Genomic DNA, 23,011 nt, shown 5'->3' with positions numbered 1-23,011 from the left:
TCCATGTAACAGCATTGGTCAGTGCCCTGAGGCTGGTCTAGTTTTCTACGTCTCTTTACCCTTCCTCTAATGCTATCTCCTCTAACTAGTACTTAACTCACACTAACAGTAGTTACATTCCTGCACTTTTTTTATTTCTCATGTAAAATAGTATTTATTGGTACACTAGGTCTCTATTGCTCTTAGCTTGATTGTTCTGTACTTTGTACGTTGCTTTGGATCAAGGCGTCTGCTAAATGACTAAATGTAAATGTAGTTTTGCCTAGGTTGAAATGTAGACTACTATGTCTCTGAGATCAATAAATCTTTTCAAACCTTTCCAGAAGTGTCCTGTTTGAACTATCTGCATATAGGTTACATTATTGAGAGGGTAATGTTGATTGAAACTTCAAAAACTTTCTTCATTGCGTATCATAGTGAGTTAGGCGTGCATATATCACAATACACAATCAAATAAGCACGCAATAACTAGTACACATTATATTAAGAAGTGGCAGCTTATAGTAGCTGTCATATAATAGAACAGTGTGTATGAACGTGAATAACTTCATGTTTTTCTTCGTGAGTCGTAATAGTACTAATATTGTCTCTACTGTGAAGCTAACTTTGACCAAACATTCAAACCAGTCAGATGACAACAAAAATGCTTCGGTTATTAGGCAAATTATAATAGTAACAACAACCACAGCAGCATTTTGCATAGTGGGCACCAAAGAGGAAAGAGTGTTTTATTTGGTGGTGCTATGCAAAACAGGAAAGGGCATTTCAGGCCATTTCAGCCAAACACAGGACACAATATGAATATGCCAGTCACCAATCCACATGTTTTAAACCCAGACTACAGATCCTCGGGTTGTAATCCGTATCGGTAATTGTGTGTTATGGTTTAATATGTAATAATTATGCAGAACATGGCATTATTTCTTGAATACAAGAGGAATCTTACAGATATTTACAGTGCATTATTTCATAAGGTTGGCTCTTGTCTTCAACTGAATCGAATACATAATGTTACCAGACCATCTACAGCAGAGATGAGCTCTTAATTTCTTATTTTACGCTCCTCATCAGCCTCAGGTGTTTGAACACGGGAATGTTTTTAGATGTGTTTTTCACTGCCGACTGACGTATGCAAAAGCTTCTGTCTGGCTGGTGTATTTAGCTGGCTGATGTATTTGGTAGCCATTTAATGATGCATTAAACTGTTGAATGCAAATGAATTCAGGGAAATGCCAGGCGGACGCAAACCTGAATCACCTGGAGTTCGCTGGTCCAGACGCAGTTACCCAGTGGAAGCATGGGCACGATGCAGCTGGCGCTCCTTACTCTTCTGTTTCTCTTCTGAATTGCTCTGAGTCTGCTGTGGGTCTTTCCATCTCCATCTCCATCTCGTTCATTGGAAGCATCGGGACGATGCAGCTGGCTGTCTTCTGCATGTTCTTCGTCTGTCTTCATAGTGCTCATTTCTGGGAATGCTCCTGCCAAGCATCCGAATTCAACCTTGATGGGGACTACCTGATTGGAGGGCTCTCCCCTGTGCACTACACACCAGACCCAGTTAAGAAAAGAAGACCTGAAGCTGTGAAATGTCTTGAGTGAGTACTTTGAAGTTCATGTTCCGTGCCTTAAAATATCTGTAAATTGTTTGTGTCAACTGAATGTTGAATTCAACATGTACATAAAGACTTACGTACTTCTCCCTTTGCCTCAACCATTCCCCTAAAACATAAATTCAATGAACGTTACCTTCTCGCATCAAAACATTATAGTAGATCATATTGATCTGTAAATAATTACTGACTCATGGCAAATACATTTTTACACTTCCTTTAACTGTCTCTCCTCTTTTGGCAGAATGCCATTGCTCCTAACAGGCCGTCATTGGCTCCAAGTGATGAGGTTTGCGGTCGAGGAGATCAACAACTCCACCGTCCTCCTGCCTAATGTCACCCTTGGTTACCATCTCTCTCATCACTGCTCAGATGCTCACGGTTTCCCTGCCGTCCTCCAGTTCCTCTCGACCAATGGCTCTGTTAAACCCAGACAGGTCTACTACAATTACCTTCCCAAAGTTATAGGTCTTATTGGTGCCTTCAACAGCCATGAGAGTATAACCCTAGCTCCACTGCTGATGATGGACCTTGTGCCAATGGTAAAGTGTTTTTACTGTTTTAACTCAAAACAAACAATAGCTCAGTCCTTCAGTGCACACAGGGCTATATCATAGAGGGAGACTTGTCCCTCTCTCTCTCTCTTTTTCTCTCTCTCTCCTTTTCTCTCTCTAATCTCTCTTCATGATGGACTCAGTCCTTCAGTGCACACAGGCTATGTCATGAAGGGAGACTTTTCCAGGTTAAAGGTGTTTCCTGTCTCAACTAATCTAAACTTGGTGGCATACTGCAAAGGTGACCAAAGGTGCTTAGCTGGAGTCCTTTTTCAATTAATTTCTTTTCATTATTTTTAAATTAATTTCTCACCATTGGTATAAGTCTCACCTAGCAGATCTGGGAACATGGAAAAGTACTTACCTGGTGAAAGAGCAGAACTGTTTTGGAAAAAAAAACACAGAAAAGGGCTAGTTGCTTCACGGTTAATGCAGATTGAAATTTGACGTTCCCGGAAAAAGTTTCCTTGACTTTGAAAACTGCCCCACGTTTCAGTGGGAATAGGCCTAGAATGTTCCTTTTGAGCATGAAGTAGTCTTAGACCTAACTCTGAAGGTTGTGTAATACTGACCCACGACTGATGTCAATTGATGTTCCATCACTGTTTGTTTCCTGTGCAGGTCAGTTTTGGAGCTGGCAGTTCCATCCTCAGTGATAAACTGGTGTATCCTTCCTTCGTGAGGACCGTGCCAAGTAACAAAGATCAGATCGAACTTTTCATTCGCATCATCAAGCATTTTGGCTGGAACTGGGTGGCTTTCATTGGCTCTGAGTCTGCTTACAGCCAGGACGGCTTACAACTGTTTTATAAACTGATTCAAAACACTGGCATCTGTTTGGCTTACCAAACGCTACTGTCGCATGACACATCACAGTTAAACACAATGTTTGAAAATATAGATAGGCGGAAAATTAAAGTCGTTATCCTTTTCACTGAACCACTTTTTGCCGTGAACATTATCACCTCAGCTATACGACTCAACTTCCACAATAAAGTCTGGATCGCCAGTGATGCCTGGGATATGAACAAATTGCTACCCAAAGTCCAGGGACTAAAGACAGTTGGCACCGTCATTGGCGTGACGCTTACAGTTGCTCATCTACCTGGCTTTAATGAGTTCATTTATCAGTCGCAACACAGAAATGATTCTGTCCACACAACTGAAGGCTACTGCAATCAGGATTGTGATAACTGTTCCTCAGTCAGGCCAGAGGACATCATCAATGAAAACCCCACCTACTCCTTCCCCATTTACTCAGCTGTGTACACCATGGCCATGGCCCTGCACAACGCTCTACAGTGCAACAACTCAGGGTGTGATAAGAGTCGCACTGTCTACCCCTACATGGTAAGACGTCTCATATTTGGATACATTTAGCCTACATCTTATGAAGAGTTCTACCCAAACAATCCCTAAAACACAGGCAGCATTTGTCTGGTGTGTGTCTGTGGACTATGTGGCTATTTTGAAACACTAAAGCAGAACTCTTATATAGACTAGTAAAGATACTATATTTGTGGATCTCCACCAGTGATCATCAAAGCTGTTTAATCAGGCATGCTGTTTTTTCTGCTCTCATTCCAGGTCCTTGAAAAGATAAAACGCTTGCTGTTCCCCTTCAATCAGTTCTTCATATCTTTTGACAAGAATTTGGACCCACCAGCACGTTACTCTATCGTGTTCTTGGACACCAACCATCACCCTGCAACGATTCGGCAGATTGGCACATACAGTAACTATCCTGTGACGAACCTGACTATTGACGACAAACTGCTTCACTGGCATGCAAATGGAACGGTGGGTATAATTCAAGTTGATCTCCACTTTTGAGGATTGTTTAAATGAAAATCAGAATTGCCTTCTGTTGTGGTCCTGTGGTCTCATGCTGAGGGAGTGTCCCACATATATTTGTTGCTGGTGCAAGATGTGAGGCTTGTTTTCAATGTCGGGGGAGATTAAGATTATTGATGATGGTGGTGGTGGTGGTGGTGCAATGCCCTTTAAGTTTTTTTTCTTATTAACAGGGAGCATTCCATTGCCCCTATCGCCACTGTGCTTGCTTCGGGGACGTAGGCCCAGGGCTCTGTAAAGCACCTTGAGACAATGTTGGCATGTCAATGTGGCACTATATGAATCAAATGGAATTTTATTTTATTTTATTTTATTTTATTTTATTTTATTTTATTTTATTTTATTTTATTTTATTTTATTTTATTTTATTTTATTTTATTTTATTTTATATGTTTTGTTTTGAAGGTGCCGTTCTCCAACTGCTCTGTTGAGTGCCAGCCAGGACATGTGAGGCAGCAGGATGGTCAGCATGAGTGTTGTTTCTCGTGTGTGCAGTGCTCCACTGACCACTACACCAACCACTCAGGTAGGCTAGAGACAAATCTATCCCTCCAAAAAAAAAAACAGAGCCAGTTGTGGAGATCTGCTTTCAGTATCGAGGATCATGATTTTCCCCCGGACTCCACTCCTTCTCTCCTCCCTTCTATTTATGCTACAGTTAAATTATTTGTTTTGTTACAGTTATAGCAGCAGCAGTTTAACAGCAGCAAAGCTAAAATGAAAGAATGAAATACTGCAGGACCAGGATATCAATGAACAATTTGACTTGAGCGTTTAGTGCCAATAATAATAATAATAGACAACAAATACTGTACTTAAAAATATGTTTATAAAATATTGTGTTGGTTTATGCGGTTATAAGTCGGGAAAATACAGTAAACCTCATGTAAAACTACACTCATAAGCTGTTACCTCCTGTTTCATTCCTTCCCCTAGCTAACCTGACCTCCTGTCTGACGTGTGGCAAGTATGAGTGGGCAGGGGCCGGGACTACGTTGTGCCAGAAACGTTCCGTGGAATACCTTCATTTCTCCGATGGTTACTCCATTGTTCTCATGGTCCTTGCAATCTCCCTCATGGCCCTGTCTCTGGCGCTGGCGGTGCTGTTTGCGTTTCACCGCTGCACGCCTGTAGTGCGGTCAGCAGGGGGCAGTATGTGCTTCCTGATGCTGGGCTGCCTGGCTGTTTCCCCCATCGGCGTCTTCTTCTACTTCGGCAAGCCGTCATCTTTCTGCTGCGTCGCTAGGAACTTGCTATACGTCTTCTTCTACACCGTTTGCTTGTCCTGCCTGTTTGTCCGCTCCTTCCAGATCATCTGCATCTTCAAGATGGCCGCCCACTTCCCCAAAGTGCATGCATTGTGGGTAAAGTACAGTGGTCAGTGGCTGGTGGTGGCGGCCATCTCTCTCCTCCAGCTCCTGCTCTGTATTATCTATATGGCCACTAGCCCTCCAGTGCCAGTGGAAGTCACATACTCCAAGCATCAGGTCGTACTGCTCTGTCTTGTAAGTGATGTGACCGGGGCTTCCATCGCTAATGGACTCATGTGGATCCTCAGTGGCCTCTGTTTCTGTTTCTCCTACATGGGAACTGACCTGCCCAAGAACTACAACGAGGCCAAAGCCATTGCTTTTAGTATGGTGTTGTACTATCTGTGCTGGGCCTCCTACATCACAGCATACATGACGTCCCATAGCAAGTACGTACAGGTGGTCAAGATTGTGTCTGAGCTGAGCTGTTTGTATGGCATCATGTTAAGCTACTTCATCCCAAAGGCCTTCATCATTGTCTTTCAGCCTCTGAAGAACACACAGGAGTATTTCCAAGCTGCGATTCAGAGTTACACACAAACTATTAGTAGAATGTAGTTAATTTGATCTGTGCATATTCTAAATAGGCAAAATGGCTCATTTCAAATTGCTTGTACTTTTTGCTGCAGAGTTGTCAACTGTCAAGGCTGACTTTGTGTGAGATTGGTGACCAAAACAAAGATTGATCAAAACAGATGTATTTTTGACGTGAGATGCATTGAAGTCAATAAAAAAAATGTCCTGCTAGTGTGGGACAGGACATAACAGCCTGTGTCTCACCCCAATGGCATGAGAGTTGGCAACCCTTCTGCAAAATAAATAAATAATATTTAGCAAAAACCTCTGTCTAATTAAACCTACTTTGGTTGAGGTCAGGTGCATTTTCACTTGTGGAGTTTTTCCCTTGAAACATTTAACCTGAGAATTTTAACAGTTTTCCCTTTAACAATTAAATCATACTGCCAAACTTTCTAATGCAGTGGTTATTGACCACTTACTTGGCCAATAAAACCTGATTCTGGATTCTGATATTCTTTCTTATTTGAAACAAATGTAACTTTCAACACCCTGCTGTTATCTGAGCTGGGCCATTTTTGTCACAGCTAACGTCATGTCATGAAGAAAATACACACTGTTTGTCAAGGCTGTGGATGAGCTGAATAGTTTGTATGGCATTATGTTCAGATACTTCATCCCAAAGGCCTTCATCATTGTCTTTCAGCCTCTGAAGAACACACAGGAGTATTTCACAAATACAAACTATTAGTTGAATGTAAGGGGTTCAGGTGTAGACTTTATTTCAAACCAACAGTGAGTCCAGCAGTTATTTATGCATACAGAGAATAACTACACTGTCTGTGAAGAAGCAGTTTCCTCCATCAAATTCTGCCTCTTTTGGAGTGGAGCTCTACTAACATCTTGAGTTTATATGTTTTTGGCTGGTGTACAGTGTAATATCATTATTTCAATTAGCCTCATGTACATTGTATTTGGGCCTATATAATATCTTGTCTTTTCCACTTGTATAAAGCTTTTTCTGTTCACAGGTCACTTTGATCCTTTATATTTGATCATATAAATATACATATGGATATATATATACAGTATATATATATATATATATATACAGTATATAGAGGCTGTAGGCTGTACTGTAGTAGAGGCTGTGTAAAAACTCCTTTTCTTGTCAAGCATGTTTTGGTTGTCTTGCCATTTGTGTCTCCAAAGTGTTAATAAATGCATTTAAATGGATGTACAATTCGAATTCTTTCAACAGATGGAGTGAATGATTTTTTTTTTTGGGTGTGGATGAAAATCTGAAACAAATTAAGCGGTCTAAAATATTGAGCATAATATGGAAATGAATGGTTCATATCTGTTTGACATGTGACATTTGCAAAACAAGGAAAGCCTATTTTAATATCACCCAGACAAAAACACATCAGACATCCTTCCTTGACATGTAATGTGTGGTCTTCTTGTCCCACGTACTGACTTCTTTCATTAATCTCAATGCAGGGAGGGTGAGGTTGATGGTAGAAATGGTGTAACTCTGATTGGTGTAACTGATTTTAGCACACATGTCAAAGATTGTGACTCATATTGATGTGCCGCTTAATTTACTATTAGGGGTCAGAGGTCATTCTCTACAGTCTTTAACAATATCCTCTGTGCTGGGTGCCGATGTGCAGTAGGTCTGCATGTTTGCAAATCATAGCTTGCCATAAATACACAGAAAATAATAATGCATCATTCGATCTGATTTCATTTCTAAACTTATAAACGTATAGCTGCTTTAGGCAGCGGGCCTCACTGAAACCACAGTTGTCCCTCTTGTGTTGAAAAAAGGGCAGGGAATTAAAGTCTTGGAACAGTTCTGATTCTAATTCTGATTCTGAATTCTGATTCTTGTGTTTCACTGTAACACTATAGAAACACATGAGGTGGTAAATACCCCCCCCCCCCACACCAACTGCTATGCTTTTTTCTGTTAATTGATTGCTCTGGGCTTCCCTTTGTGAGGCACCTGGGATAAAAGGATCTGCCAAACTGATTAAAACAGGATTGAAAAACATGATCAATTACATCATTTTGTCTGGCTGCCAGCTGAAGTATGCAAAGGCTGCAACCCAAACTGTGCATCAAAGAAAGTTCAATGATGCGTCAAAATGCAAATGGCGGCGTATCTAAAGCCGGGCACACACGCGAGTTGTCTGTGAATCTGCTGTGAGTCTTTCCATCTCCATCTCCATCTCCGTTTCCATTTCATTCATTGGAAGCATCGGGACGATGCAGCTGGCTGTCTTCTGCATGTTCTTCGTCTGTCTTCATAGTCCTCATTTCTGGGAATGCTCTTGCCAAGCATCCAAATTCAACCTCGATGGGGACTACCTGATTGGTGGGCTCTTCCCTGTGCACTACACACCGGACTCCAGCCGACAAAGAAGGCCTGTCGCTGTCAAGTGCGATGAGTGAGTACTTTAAGTTCACGTTCTCACTTAAAACCTCTGGGAAGTTGAGATGTATCCATGTACATCGACTGGTAGAGCAAAGATGCTTAGAGGTGCAAGGTTTTGGGTTTGACCCCTAGGCAGCTTGCATACTGATGACCATGTATCTCTGTACTCCACTGTAAGTGGCTTTGGATAAGATAAATGTCTGCTTAATGAATTCATCTAAGGGGATATGTAGATATTGTCATAAAACAAATTAATAATAATGCATTTTATTTGTAACGCACTCTTCATTCAAAAGAATCTCAGTGCATACATAATAGAAACAAACTATAATAATAAAATAAAAATAAAATAAAACTAGTAAACATAAGCAGAATAGAAAACTTAGTGACAGTGATTTATCACAAAGCCAAAAACGCCTCATGTAATGTAACCTAATCCCTTTTTTCTCTCTCTCCTTCCCTCCCTCTCTCCTTTTATCTATATATCAATCCATCTATCTATCTTGCTGTCATGACAGAAAGCCCTTCTTCCTGACAGGCTATCAATTGCTCCAGGTGATGAGATTTGCCGTTGAGGAGATCAACAACTCCACCACCCTCCTGCCTAACGTAACCCTTGGTTACCAGCTGTTTGATCACTGCTCCAGCACTCTAAACTTCCCATCCAGTCTCCAGTTCCTCTCCCACAATGCCTCCGTCAATGCCAAGGATGACTACTACCATCACCTGCCTAAAGTCATAGGAGTCACTGGACCATTGTCTAGCTCTCAGAGTATAACCCTCGCTCCACTCTTCATGGCGGACCTCGTGCCAATGGTAAAGGTCTTTCGACTGTTTTAACTCACTCCAAACAAAAGCTCACTCCTTCAGTGCACACAGTCTAGAGGGAGACTTGTCCCTCTCACTCTCCCTCGTCCTCTCTCTCTCTCTCTTTTTCTCTCTCCCTCTCCCTCTCTCTTTCTCTCTCTAATCTCTCTTCGTGATGGACCTCGTGCCAATGGTAAAGTGTCAGTCTTTTGACTGCTTTAACTCACTCCAAGCAATAGCTCAGTCCTTCAGTGCACACAGGCTATGTCATATAGGGAGACTTTTCCAGGTTAAAGGTGTTTCCTGTCTCAACTAATCTGTGCACTTTCGTTACCTCAAATACCGAGAGGCAGAAGTCTACTTGAAGTCAGACATTTTCGTGTTTGGTTTTTAGTTTTGAGAAATATTATAAAACAATTGGGTTCTATTGCTTTATTTAGCTGTTTCTGATTGGACGAGAGACGTTCCATGAGTTGGATTATCCCAGAACAACCCAACTTGGACTTTTCACAGCTAATAATAAATCACTCCGTGATGAAACATTCTATAGTGCGTTGATGATAACCGTTAATTCAAAGTTCTTATACTTCCAAACCAAGACGTTGACAATGGAACTATTTTTTGTTGCGGAGAAACAATGGCGAAATAAACATTTTTAAATCAATAACTTTGTGTTGAAATGTTAATTGGTTGACTATAGAATTATTTTACAAAAGCAATATTAATTATGTAATGTCTTAACATTCTTTTTATTTTCTCTGATAAAAGGTGAACTATGGAGCCTCCAGTAGCGCTCTCAGTGACAAAGTGGTTTATCCTTCGTTCATCAGGACCGTACCAAGTAACAAAGATCAGATTCAACTCATCATTCACATCCTAAAGCACTTTGGCTGGAACTGGGTGGCATTCATCGGCTCCGAATCTGCTTACAGCCTGGATGGCTTTCAGCTGTTTTATAAACTGATTCAAAGCACGGGCATCTGTTTGGCGTACAACGAGCTTCTGTCTGACACGTCCCAGCTAAAACTAATATTTGAAAAAATAGACATGCTCCACGTTAACGTCATTATCCTCTTCCTTGGTGAGCTGAAGGCTGAAGAGGTCATCGCTGCGGCAATACGACACAAACTCGGAGTGAAAGTCTGGATCGCTGGTGAAGCCTGGTCCATGTACCAGCCCCTGACCAAACTGCCGGGCATCGAGACCATCGGCACCGTCATCGGAGTGACGCCGAGGGTCAGCGCTCTCCCTGGCTTCACCGACTTCATCCATCAGTCGAGAACGGGAGGCCCGGCCGGAGCTGGCCTTTCAGACAGTGGCGTTTGCAATCAGGACTGTGAGACATGTTCTTCACTAAGCCCTGAGGACATCATCAGTGAAAGCACAGCCTACTCCTTCTCTGTCTACTCAGCTGTGTACACCATGGCGATGGCCCTGCACAACGCTCTACAGTGCAACAACTCAGGGTGCAACACCAGCCGCACAGTCTACCCCTACATGGTAACTACCTTGCCCTGTCTCCCATGTGGAGAAGCATTTGCAGTGGCTACTATGCCTCTTATGATGGAAGTCCTTTATGAAACATTTTGGGGGAAACTGGAAAGAACTCAAAAACTGCCACTGACATGTTGTGTCCTGTCCTTCTCCATTCTGATTCTAGATTCTTCAAGAGATCAAGCGCTTGCCCGTGTTCCCCCTGAGCCAACTCTATGTGTCCTTTGACGAGAACGGAGACCCGCCCGCACATTACTCTGTCATCCTTTGGGACACCACCCACAGCGGTCTAGTGAAGTTCCGTCCGATTGGCACATATGACAACCATCCGTCGGTGAACCTCACTATTGATGACATGCAGATCCACTGGCATGGCGATGGCTTGGTGAGCCTAATTGCTTAGTATGACTCCATTTCAGTCATTGGGTGTTGTGTCATTTCCCCCAATGCTATAACTTTGGAACATCATGTGACTCAGTTTGTGCTGCTTGCAGGCTGATAGAGGTTGCCCTACTGTCCACTCAAGTCTGCACGTAACATACTGCTCTGTCTGTGTGTGTGTGTGTGTGTGTGTGTGTGTGTGTGTGTGTCTGTGTCTGTGTGTGTGTGTGCGTGCGTGCCTGCCTGCCTGCCTGCCTGCCTGCCTGCCTGCCTGCCTGCCTGCCTGCCTGCCTGCCTGTGTGTGTTTGTGTGTGTGTTTGTGCGAGTGTGTGTGCATTCTTGTGTGTTAATTGAATGTGTTTTGTTTTGAAGGTGCCGTTCTCCAACTGCTCTGTTGAGTGTCAGCCAGGGCATGTGAGGCAGCAGGATGGTCAGCATGAGTGTTGTTTCTCGTGTGTGCAGTGCTCCACTGACCACTACACCAACCACTCAGGTAAATCACCCACTCTAACACCATCGGGGGGGGGGGGACTCAATGATACAGTTTAGCACATGCTAATTGTCTTAATTCTTTGGATATTACCTCAGTTGCCGGAATGTTGCCCACTCTTGTTTTGACTGTAGTGAATGAAAGTAATGATCAGATGAACAAGTTGAAGGCTAAGATAAGATGAAAATGACTGACTGTTCCCACCTTCCTCTAGCGGACCTGTACTCCTGCCTGGCCTGTGAAGAGTTTGAGTGGTCTGAAGCTGGAAGCACCACCTGCGAGAAACGTTCTGTGGAATACCTCCCCTTCTCCGATGTCTTTTCTATTGTCACCTTGGTCTCCGCATCCTCCCTCATGGCCCTGTCTCTAGCGGTGGCCGTGCTGTTTGCGTTACACCGCTCCACACCTGTAGTGCGGTCAGCAGGGGGCAGTATGTGCTTCCTGATGCTGGGCTGCCTGGCTGGTTCTGCCGCCAGCGTCTGCTTCCACTTCGGCGAGCCGTCAGCTCTTAGCTGTGCGCTCAGAAACACGGCCTACATCTACTTCTACACCGTGTGCCTCTCCTGCCTGACCGTCCGCTCCTTCCAGATCATTGGCGTCTTCAAGATGGCAGCCCACCTGCCCAAAGCACATGCATTGTGGGTAAAGTACAGTGGTCAGTGGCTGGTGGTGGCTGGGGTGTCGCTTCTCCAGCTCTTGTTCTGCGGCATCTGGATGGCAGCCGGTCGCGCCATACCAGTGAGAGACACAACTTCCTTCAAAGACCAGGTGGTTCTATCCTGCTTTTCGAAAAGCACAATCCCTGCATTTTTCTCTCTATTCTTCATGTGTATTCTCAGTGCCCTCTGCTTCCTGTTCTCCTACATGGGAACTGACCTGCCCAAGAACTACAACGAGGCCAAAGCCATCACTTTCAGCATCCTGCTGTGCCATATGAGCTGGGCCATTTACGTCACAGTTGACGTCATTTCACGAAGCAAGTACGTACAGTTTGTCAAGGCTGTGGTTGAGCTGAGCAGTTTGTACGGCATCATGTTCAGCTACTTCATCCCAAAGTCCTTCATCATTGTCTTTCAGCCTCTGAGGAACACACAGGAGTATTTCCAAGCTGCGATTCAGAGCTACACACAAACTATTAGTAGAATGTAGATTTGTGTAGGGGGCATAGTAAGATATACTATATATATTATAAGTATTATATCTTAATACTATATATTTATTATTGAAATGTCGTGGATTACTTGTGAGAATATCAAATCAGTTTTCAGTGGTGCATCATTTTAAAAGTCTTAGACATTTAGTTCTGCATGTCATAATATTATATTCTTGCTTACTTGAAACACATTTCATGTTCTTCGTAAGCACATTTATATAAAGGAATATCTCGACAGCCATGTTTTGAAGTCTGCAATAATAGTTTTGTAAATATGTTACACCGCTGTGCCTGATGCAAATAGTTATGTAAAACTGGAAGTTAACGCCTCAGTGATTTCAGCGTGCCTTTGCATACAGGAGGCAGCTCAGACTGCTGCTGGCTGGGTAGGATCTGGGTCCAAAACCAGTCCAAAATCAGAACCAGATATGGGCCACACCCAGAACCAGATCTGGGCTAGGTTTGGTCCAGAACTTGGCCAGACAGTCTTGGGAGCTCTGTCCTTACACAGCTGGGACTGGGACTGGGGTTGAAGGTGATGCACACGTCAACCAGCGGTGCTAGTAGTGTCACTAGTGGTGATATTTCCATATATTGATGAATGATATGAGTGACAATAAACAATTACAATAGAGTAACAATAAAGTGTGTGGATTCACTGTGGGGTCCCAACTGTGCTTTGTGTGACCCATAATTGTGTGGTTCTCAATCCTGCTGATCCATTCAGATCAACAGGTCCTCATGATATCTCTCAGAGGTAATCTGAGTGCTCCTGTAACATCATGCATCCTGCCAGAGGTAGTCTTCGGTAAGGGCGGAGTGTATCCACATGCTTTACAAACAGGTAAATTAGGGAGGTCACTGTGTTGTGCAGTGTTGACTGCACGCTACTGTTGACACCTGGTGTTTGGATTTGCACAGCAAGTAGGGATGTGGTGTGTCTCAAATATATTAGCTACAAATATATATACCTCATCCTTCATAGGTCAAGTTCTGTTCATTTTTTATATTTTCTGCTTTTGTTCTGTACCTCACACATTCTGTACCTGTGTGCATATCAAGCCAAACTTATGACAATGAATATCCCATTTGATATTTATAAAGTATATTCCATCTAGTCCAATCAAATCCATACATAAAGACAGGTAACAACATCACTCTGACTGACAACCTGCCCCAGGTACGGTGTTCATTTTAGGACAACGTCAGTCTCAAATGTCATTCTCAGTCAGTGCAGTGTGACAATGATGATTGACTCCGTTTTGTGTGAGGATGACAGAGGTTTTTCTGAGACCTGACGCCGTTTTGACTGAGAATGACATTTGAGACTGAAATCTGACGATGTCCTAAAATGAACACCCAGGATAATTACAGTGCATGAAATGCCCTGTATTGTTATTCCTAGGCATTTTCTTCTTCTTCTTCTTCTTCTTCTTCTTCTTACCTTTTTCTGCGATTAATTCAGCCCGAACCGCTTAACGTAGAAACTTCATTCAAACTTTGTCGCGTAGGTCTTGTAAAGGACACTTATGCTATGTATTTTTCACTTTTCTAAACTTTATACTTTTTAAGATATTAAATAAAAACGAATCGAAATTTTCCCATTGACTTACATTGGGCCATTATGACATCATAATAGGGTCTTTAAACTGGCTTGCACCTGTGCTTCACTGACAGCTGCGCCAAATTTAAGGAACCTCTTCTCTGTCCCTCTCAATTTAACTGTAACTAGGAACATTAAGACACCTTCCATTCTCTACTTTTTTTCTCTCCATCTCTCCATCTTTCTCTCTATCCCTCTCAGTCTACTTTCTCTCACACTCAATCTTTCTTCTTCACTCCATTTTTATCTCCTTTTTTCAATATTTTCACTCTCTTTCTCTTTCACTCTTCTTTCCTTCTTCCACTCATCTTTCCTTCTTCCACTCTTCTTTCCTTCTTTCACTTTTCTTTCCTTTCTTCACTCTCCTTTCTTCTTTCCTTCTTTCACTCTTCTTTCCTTTCTTCACTCTTCTTTCTTTTCTTCTTTCCTTCTTTCACTCTTCTTTCCTTCATCCTCTCTTCACTCTTCTATCCTTTCTTCTTTCCTTCTTCCACTCTTCTTTCCTTTCTTCTTTCCTTCTTTCACTCTTCTTTCTTTTCTTCTTCCTTTCCTAACTTTTGCATTTCATGCACTGGTATTTCCTTCAGGAAATGCATTTTCTAGTTTCATGCTGATCTTGGCCTCAGAAGACGCTATTCAATAGACGCAAAGTAGAGAAAAATCTCTCCACAAGAGGGGGCTCTAACACCAGACAAGGCAACAGACGCTGTCTCTGACCACCCGATCCTCTTTCTTCCCCTAAGTGTAGTTGATTGGTTTGACGTGGGACCAAATCATCTTAGAGTTCAGGCTGTACAGGATGTCAAGCGCTGAGATGTTAACCTTGAGCTCAGGGAGACAGAGGTTATCTAAGGTCATCGACACTTTTCCCCTTCTGTCTTCCTGCTCGTATGTCACATGCCAGGTGAAACCACAGCGTCTTTGATTTACTAATACACACGGTCAAACACACACAGCTGAATGTGTGTGCGTGTGTGTGTGTGTGTCAGATATAACGCATTTGGCAAAGGACCTGGTCTCATCATTCTTTAACAGTTTGACGTGGGCAAAGGTTTTGGCACCAAGCAGGCCATTAATGGGCAATTTAAAAAGATGGTGCGAAAGTAAATTCCAATGTCCAGTCATCCATTAAGTGAGGCCATCTGCATAAAAGTAGATGAAACCATTGCTACACAAGCCAGTGGTAGATACTCAGTTATCTGTTCATCTTTAGTAGGCTATAGAAGCAACAGTAAGGACCTCCAGTCCAATACTAGCGAGCTAACCAACTAAAAGGCGTGCAAACTGCACCAACATTCCAGCTGCCACTGGTAAAAGCATGTTAGAATAGTAACTGGTGTGTTTTGGTGATAAAGTGTAGTTGCCAACGTTGTGCTGTGAAAGCTTGTGGTTAGGGGGGCTAAGCTATTACTGGAGGAGGGGTCTAGCCCCCCCACCAGAAAAAAAAATCATCATCAACTTTAGCAATGCACCTGGACTCACCTGGTTCATATCCTGGGTGGCAGGTGGAAAGGACAGGTGTGTTTATCAGGTGTGTTCTTCATAAGACCTGAATCATACACCGTCACTAAGAGGCAAACTGCTGCAGTGTTGTTTTTTTCATCATACACAGAAGTTGCCTACAGGGTTGTGCAGGTACGCAAACATACTGTATGTTGTGTGTGTGTGTGTGTTTTGTGCATGTTATCAGCTTTGCAGAAACACACCCAAGTCTTGCGTTTTTGTTTTTCCTCAAACGATCCATCACCTCATTTCCTGCTGGGCTGAAGGTAAGGAGTTCACAACCTTTACTGTCGAACACACTGCTGCCGCCTGTAACACTAATGAGGGTGTGCTTGTAACATGTGTGAGCCCTTGTTTCTAGGCGCTGCACAGAGCCCAGACCCTGAAGCCCCTAGAGCCAGCACTTAGGTGACTGGGGCAAGAAAAAACCCAGGAATCACCCTTGAGCAGAACCACAGTTCAACAAGGAGGCCCTGTGAAGGGTTGAGTGTGACTCATGCCTAGAAATGAGTAATATGGAAGGGAGAGCTGGACAGTGATAAAAAATAAAAAATAATAATAATAATAATAATAATACTATGGTAATAAAACGTTATTTGTGTCGCACCTTTCATATATAAAACATAAAAACGGGGATAGAGTGCATAAAGATTTAAGATAACAAATAGAATACATGATGAAATGTATTGGGATTCAAATGTTTTCTTCCTCTCTGTGAGTGACGTGTTGCTGAGCAGCAGAGGTTCCAGGAGCATGTGTCTGCTGTCTTCTGCTTAGCAGATCAACTCAAACACCTACCTACTTACAAATGTGCACATATGACAGACACCAACCTACCTACTTACACATGTGCACATATTACAGACACCAACCTACCTACTTACACATGTGCACATATTACAGACACCAACCTACCTACTTACAAATGTGCACGTATGACAGACACCAACCTACCTACTTACACATGTGCACATATTACAGACACCAACCTACCTACTTACACATGTGCACATATTACAGACACCAACCAACCTACCTACTTAAACATGTGCACATATTACAGACACCAACCTACCTACTTACACATGTGCACATATTACAGACACCAACCTACCTACTTACACATATTACAGAAATTGTCCTCTCTTTATCTTTCTCTCTCTCTCTCTCTCTTCCTCTCTATCTCTCTCCCTCTCTCCTCCTCTTGCTTCCTCTCTCTCTCTCTCTTTCTTCCTCTCACATTTCCTCTCTCTCCCTCTCCCTCTCTCAGATCCACCTCTACCTCATGTATTGAGAAATGCATGTATGTGTAAACCATATAGTACACTAGGCCATGTGTTAGAGTGATGGGCTCAGCTCTATTCATATCTTTTACAATAAATGTGCAAGTTGCCTTTCCTACACTTTCACTGCAATGCTGTTTCCTAATGTTTCAACACAGTTAATCAGACTCTGTTTACTGTAACTGAATTGTTGTTTAGCGCAGCATAAACGAGCATCTGTGATAGCGGAGTGGGAAGGAAGCTGCTGCCGGCATGACTGTCTGACTGTATTTATCAGATCAGATACCCCCCCCCCTCCCCACCTCTGTAGTATCAAATCAGAGCGTGAACTGATTATATGAGCTCCAGTCTCTCTGATTAATATAAGCTGAGCTGCCCTCTCTGGCAGTAGGCACAGGAAGAATCGCTCCGGTCACTCCAAATTTACATTTTCCACTTTCCGACTAAGAGGATCAAATTAAATGCACTGGATACAGACCAAAACCAAAGATGCCGTAGCCATAATGAATCTTATTTCACGCGGTTATGGAGGAGGCACAGAGGGGACTAGACACAGGGACTGCTAGGTTTCTGCTGTGGCCTTTAGATCAGCCTGACAGGATGGCGCTGGACCTGGCATCTACCTTGCTTGGCATCTACCTGGACCCCCTTTACTCTATTCCAATTTGGCAATTTAATAGGGGAGCCAATCTTGTTGTTTTTATGCATTCTGGAGAAGAGTGTACATTTGCTTGAGACAAATGCGATATCAATGAATCATATAGCGTAACTAATCATATATAAATGAATCATACGGCGCCGCGAGCTTGAGGCCTCGGCAGCATGCGGCTCCATACATTTTCATGTCTCAATGGAAATGACAAAGTATGTTTCACCCTTCAGTTAACAAAGTGCCCTGCTTTTAGTATGTGTGCCCTTATATGTAATGCAAGTGAGAGGTATGGGGACATGTCTCTCTCTCTCTCCCCCCTCTTTCTCTTTCTCTCCCTCTCTCTCTCTCTCTCTCTCTCTCTTTCTCTCTCACTCTCTTTCTCTCTCCTCCATCTGTCTCTTTCTCTCCCTTTCTCTGTTTTCTTTCTCTCACACTCTCTCTCTCTGTCTGTCTCTCTCTCTCACTAGCTCCCCCTTTTTCTCCCTCTCTCTCTCTCTCTCTTTCTCTCTCACTCTCTGTCTCTCCCTCTCTCTATCTCTCTTTCACTCTCTCTTTCTCCCTCTTTGTCTCTCCCTGTCTCTCTCTCTTTTTCTCACTTTCTCACTCTCTCTCTCTCACTCACTCTATCTCTCACTCTCTCCCTCTCTCTCTCACTCTCTCTCTCTCTCACTCTGTCTTACTCTCTCTTGCTGTATGTATGTGTGTGTGTTTGTTTGTGGGAAATTTACCTTTATATTTGGTTGTGTTTTTTGTTTGTGTGTACTGAATGTGAGAGTTTATCTTGGGTTGATGTCTGGATGGAGATGGGGATGGTTCCAAGACCATGGCAATAATAGTTCTGACTGAACAGATACCGGCCGAAAAAAAGATGAGGTTGTTGAAATGCTTTCACAAATCATGTTGCTATCCAAAAAAACACTTTCAATCAGCTCTAAACGTCATTGCATCCTGGCTCTAATTCACTGAGCTTCCCCCCCCCCTTCTTGCTTATCTTGTAAATCATTTTGCTTGTTCAGGATGCTGGGGTTTACTTCTGTAAAAGCCATCCACTGGAGCTGGATTGATCTGTTGGCCCAGGCTCTTGGCACTAAACCTAACCCACCCCAAGTCTCAACACAGCAGACCCTGACTCTAGTCCTTTCATGTGTGTGTGTGTGTGTGTGTGTGTGTGTGTGTGTGTGTGTGTGTGTGTGTGTGTGTGTGGGTGTGCGTGTGGGTGTCTGTGTGTGGGTGTGTGTGTGTGAGCGATTGCAGAGGTGGACTGAGACTTCTTCACAGTCTGGCCCTGGTGTAGTGACACTTGGCATGTCTGTCGTAAGATCACCATGTCATAAACATGTCATAGAAGATGTCATAGAAGATGTCATAGGTCTGCTATGTCATGTTTTTGACATGGGTATTTCAGTGTAATGTCAGAGTTCTGCTGTGTCATGTTTATGACATGGGTATTTCAGTGTAACGTCAGAGGTCTGCTGTGTCATGTTTATATCAGAGTTCTGCTGTGTCATCTTTATGACACGGGTATTTCAGTGTAATGACAGAAATCTGCTATGGCATGTTTATGACATGGGTATTTCAGTGTATGTCACAGTGTTGAATCACAAAAGGTGCCTTGTGCTCCTGAAACTCAAATAAATGTTATCACTTTGCAGCACCTTCCAATGGCGCATATTTGAACTCCCTTTTAAGAGTGTATGAGCTATTGTGTGAGTATGTAGATTTTTCATGCAAGTTCAGTTTTCTAATTTCCCCCTGAATGCGCTTACCTCATGTGACTGAGCTCCTCTCTCCACACACACACACACACACACACCCCCCCACACACACACACACACACACACACACACACACACTCATCTCATTCTCCATGGGATTACTGTCACTACAATAACTTGCAATACAATTCAATACATTACTGCCAAGTCAAACTCAAGTGCAGTGATTTATTGCATTTCGTTGAAAAGACCAATTATACGCAGTTTAATCACACGCTCCGCTTCACTCCTGCATGATACCGCCTCCGCTGGATAAAAAAAAAAAAAAAAAAACACTTTTCCTGAATAACATTTGTTTCGGAGAACACAAACACGAGGCGTAAACATGGCTGCCGACCTCATTTGAAGAGGGAATGCGAGCCGACAGCCGGGGAGCCCGGAGAGGCAGAGGAGCTGGTCGGCTCATTAGGCTCTGTATTTAGGCCGTGCTGAAGCCTGGCGCTGGGAGCACACTAGCGCCTCTCTGTAGCCACGCTAATGAGGCGCTAGTGTCTGACTGGGCAAATATAGACTCAGTGCTCCACCTGACTGCCTTCAATTCCTCTGTGATACACACACACACACACATAAGACAGGTACACACACCTACAGAGAGATACAAACACACACACAGACAGGCATACACAGACAGGCATACACAGACACCAGCACACACACATACACACACACACACACGCACACACACACGCACGCACACACACACACACACACACATACACACACACACACACACACACACACACACACACACACACGCACACACACACGCACACACACACGCACGCACACACACACATACACACACACACACACACACACACTCAAACACACACACACACAAACATACACACACAGAAACACACATCAGTGGAGATGAGCCTCGGCATGCTTGACATGGGTACTTTACTCTGTATTCTAAACTGTGTGCCTGCAGTTTGATTGTCACAGTGTGTCGCCAAGGCAACAAGGTCATGCCTTGACCTCCCGGGCATCGAGTGTGCTGCCGTCATCTTAGTATTTAGAAATACTTATTTGGTTGAGCAAGGCACTAGCAATGCAACCTATAAAGTTGATCCTCATAGAGCATTCCGTACATATGGGAAATGTGCGTCTAGCTTTAAACAGCTTTGAATGAAAACCCCAGTTAAATAAGTAAATGGAAATAAAAACTACAGAAATGGACTAATGCTTTAGCCACATTGGAATTAGTTTCGGGTCAAAAAGCCTTTACATGCCGATCAAGTTTTAAACACATTCTCACTCAGCTATGCTTGCCTTAACCCTCAGGACTTCACAAGAGGAAAGAGATCTCTCACAGGCTCCGAAGAGGGAGGATGTGGAGGCTTTTGTTGTACAACTGAACAGGCTGAGAAAAGAGGAGTGCCCCTAGGCCAAAGGACCTGACCCTATCAGCCATCTCTTAATTTATCTCTCTCAGTCTCTCGCATTCAGGTAGCTACAGGCAATAGGATCAATTCCTCTCACCACACAGCCAGCATCACTAACTCAGGCTTAAGGAGTAGACCAGTGGCAAAGCTCAGCATCACAGCATCACTGACCACTGAGAGAGAATCAGTTTCCGTAAAAAAAAAACACATCCTTCCTGAGGAGCTCATTTTCTGTTCAGCTCTGACCTGAGAGCCTGAGAATAAACATCCTGACTGTGTGCACACCTACACATGCTGAAGAAGGGCTTTTAGTGAGATGGAAATCACAGTTTATATGCAGGGGTGGAAAGCTTTAATTACATGATACAATGCAGACACACTGAACACATTAATTAACTCAAGCATCTTGCACTGTTACACTGGTTAATTATCGTACTCCGAGGCCATTTTACTCATTTAAATTCTCAGAGGACACTGTGATCTAAAAATCCCAGACTAATAGAGTCATTACAATTTTAACACTTTGTGACATAGGGGACTTATGTCAATTGTAACACATTCTAGCAATTTCGATGAAGGTATTGAGGCAATTTGGTATTTGGATATTTTACCAATCTTTGTAATAAGTTCTTGAAGAAATCTGAACTGTACACCTTGAGAATGCACCGCATGGGTTGGAATTAATTTCATTTTGCTCTGATCATAAATCAGACAGGCAACCCTTGAGGGAATTGAACCTTCCAACAACTCCAGTTAAAATAACCGTGCTTAATAAAAAGCAAAGACGTTTCTGATTTTCTTCCAAAAAAAAGACTTCCAATCCGCCACATCACCAAATGTGCATATCACATTTTACACCAACGCTGAGGACCCATTAAGGAACAACTCTCAAAGATCTTTTTCAAACCGCAAACGATCGTCTTGTTTAAAAAAAAAAAAAAAAAACGTTTTATCTATATTTGGACATTTTTCTTTTAGACATCACAGGAGTATTTGTTGCTGTCTTTGAAGTGGATGGTGAGTTAATGGCCCTTTAATAGAAGCATCCATCCTCTCTGAGAGCTCAGCGTTCCAGCGTTTCACCTCTGCTCTTAATCAACAGAGAGCCGCTTTTTTGCCCCTGTAAACCCGCTCTGCTGTGGTAGAACACAGGACTGCTCCGCCCGCTGACACCACAGCAGGGAGCCGTTGGCGTGGTTACAGAAGCATGGTGTCATAATGAGCGTTCTCTCTGGTCTACTGTCCACAGCAGTGAAGTGTTCTGTGGGGAGGAGAGCGTGAGATGGACAGAAGCATCTGCCAGGGGGCACACGCTTCACTACCAGAGTAGACATGTCCTCATTGTCCTTTGTTTCTCCACTGTGAGAAACAACAAAGCCAAAAAGCTGCGCCACACAGCAGCCAAGACTAGCAAAAATCAAAGCCACATCTGTACCCAAACTCAGCAGCTGCCTATTCTATTGTTCAGCACAGGACATTCCCTCTACATTCAACTCAGTTTTACTTATTTATGTGGCGCCGTTGACATCAGACATTGTCTCACACGCCACCAAAAAGAGCTTGAAAAAAATGGTGTGCTTATCTAGCCAACAGGATGAATCGGCCATAACCCCTCTATGTATGGATATTGTGTTTCGGGGAGGCAGAACAGAAGAGACTGATAAATAATGCAGAGAATCACGCCAATACTGAAGCCAGACTACATATTGGCACACATAGGGCAGTTAACAGACACACATAGGGCAGTTAACAGACACACATAGGGCAGTTAACAGGCACACATAGGGCAGTTAACAGGCACACATAGGGCAGTTAACAGGCACACATAGGGCAGTTAACAGGCACACATAGGGCAGTTAACAGGCACACATAGGGCAGTTAACAGGCACACATAGGGCAGTTAACAGGCACACATAGGGCAGTTAACAGGCACACATAGGGCAGTTAACAGGCACACATAGGGCAGTTAACAGGCACACATAGGGCAGTTAACAGGCACACATAGGGCAAACATACAGGCTGCAGAATGGAGAAAGAGAGCCAGTGGGGTAAAAGAATAAAGGCCAGCATGGAAATACATGGATAGATAACTGAAGGATCTCACAACTAGACAGCACACCAATCACACTGAATAACTTTAACTGTCCAAGTGGTAGAGTCTGTCATTTCATAAACGACTGTCCATGCTGTTCACA

General features: G+C 43.2%; 2 protein-coding genes across 2 annotated transcripts in view; both read left to right on the top strand.

The window, feature by feature from the left end:
* Nucleotides 1–1,215: 1,215 nt before the first annotated feature.
* LOC308380692 (taste receptor type 1 member 1-like) lies at nt 1,216–5,886 on the top strand (the record flags this gene model as incomplete). The annotated part of the gene is made up of 7 exons (XM_080858098.1): nt 1,216–1,595; nt 1,855–2,152; nt 2,786–2,858; nt 3,135–3,514; nt 3,752–3,964; nt 4,424–4,544; nt 4,955–5,886. 7 exons carry the CDS (start codon nt 1,216–1,218, stop codon nt 5,884–5,886), a joined length of 2,397 nt encoding a protein of 798 aa, XP_080714224.1.
* A 2,232-nt stretch (nt 5,887–8,118) lies between these two features.
* The window catches only part of LOC308380681 (taste receptor type 1 member 1-like), a gene marked incomplete at both ends in the record, with an annotated part of 36,549 nt that continues 21,656 nt past the window's right edge, over nt 8,119–23,011 (top strand). Inside the window, 6 exons of the mRNA XM_080858087.1 lie at nt 8,119–8,300; nt 8,806–9,103; nt 9,863–10,594; nt 10,755–10,973; nt 11,342–11,462; nt 11,674–12,597. Of these exons, the coding sequence (XP_080714213.1) occupies nt 8,119–8,300; nt 8,806–9,103; nt 9,863–10,594; nt 10,755–10,973; nt 11,342–11,462; nt 11,674–12,597 (2,476 nt within the window). The remainder of the gene's footprint in view (nt 8,301–8,805; nt 9,104–9,862; nt 10,595–10,754; nt 10,974–11,341; nt 11,463–11,673; nt 12,598–23,011) is intronic.

This window comes from Sprattus sprattus (assembly GCF_963457725.1).
Source record: "Sprattus sprattus genome assembly, chromosome: 2".
In the NCBI taxonomy this organism is placed as follows: Eukaryota; Metazoa; Chordata; class Actinopteri; order Clupeiformes; family Clupeidae; genus Sprattus; species Sprattus sprattus.
The sequence above is the reverse complement of the archived record's forward strand: the minus strand, read 5'-3'. Positions and strand labels throughout refer to the sequence as shown.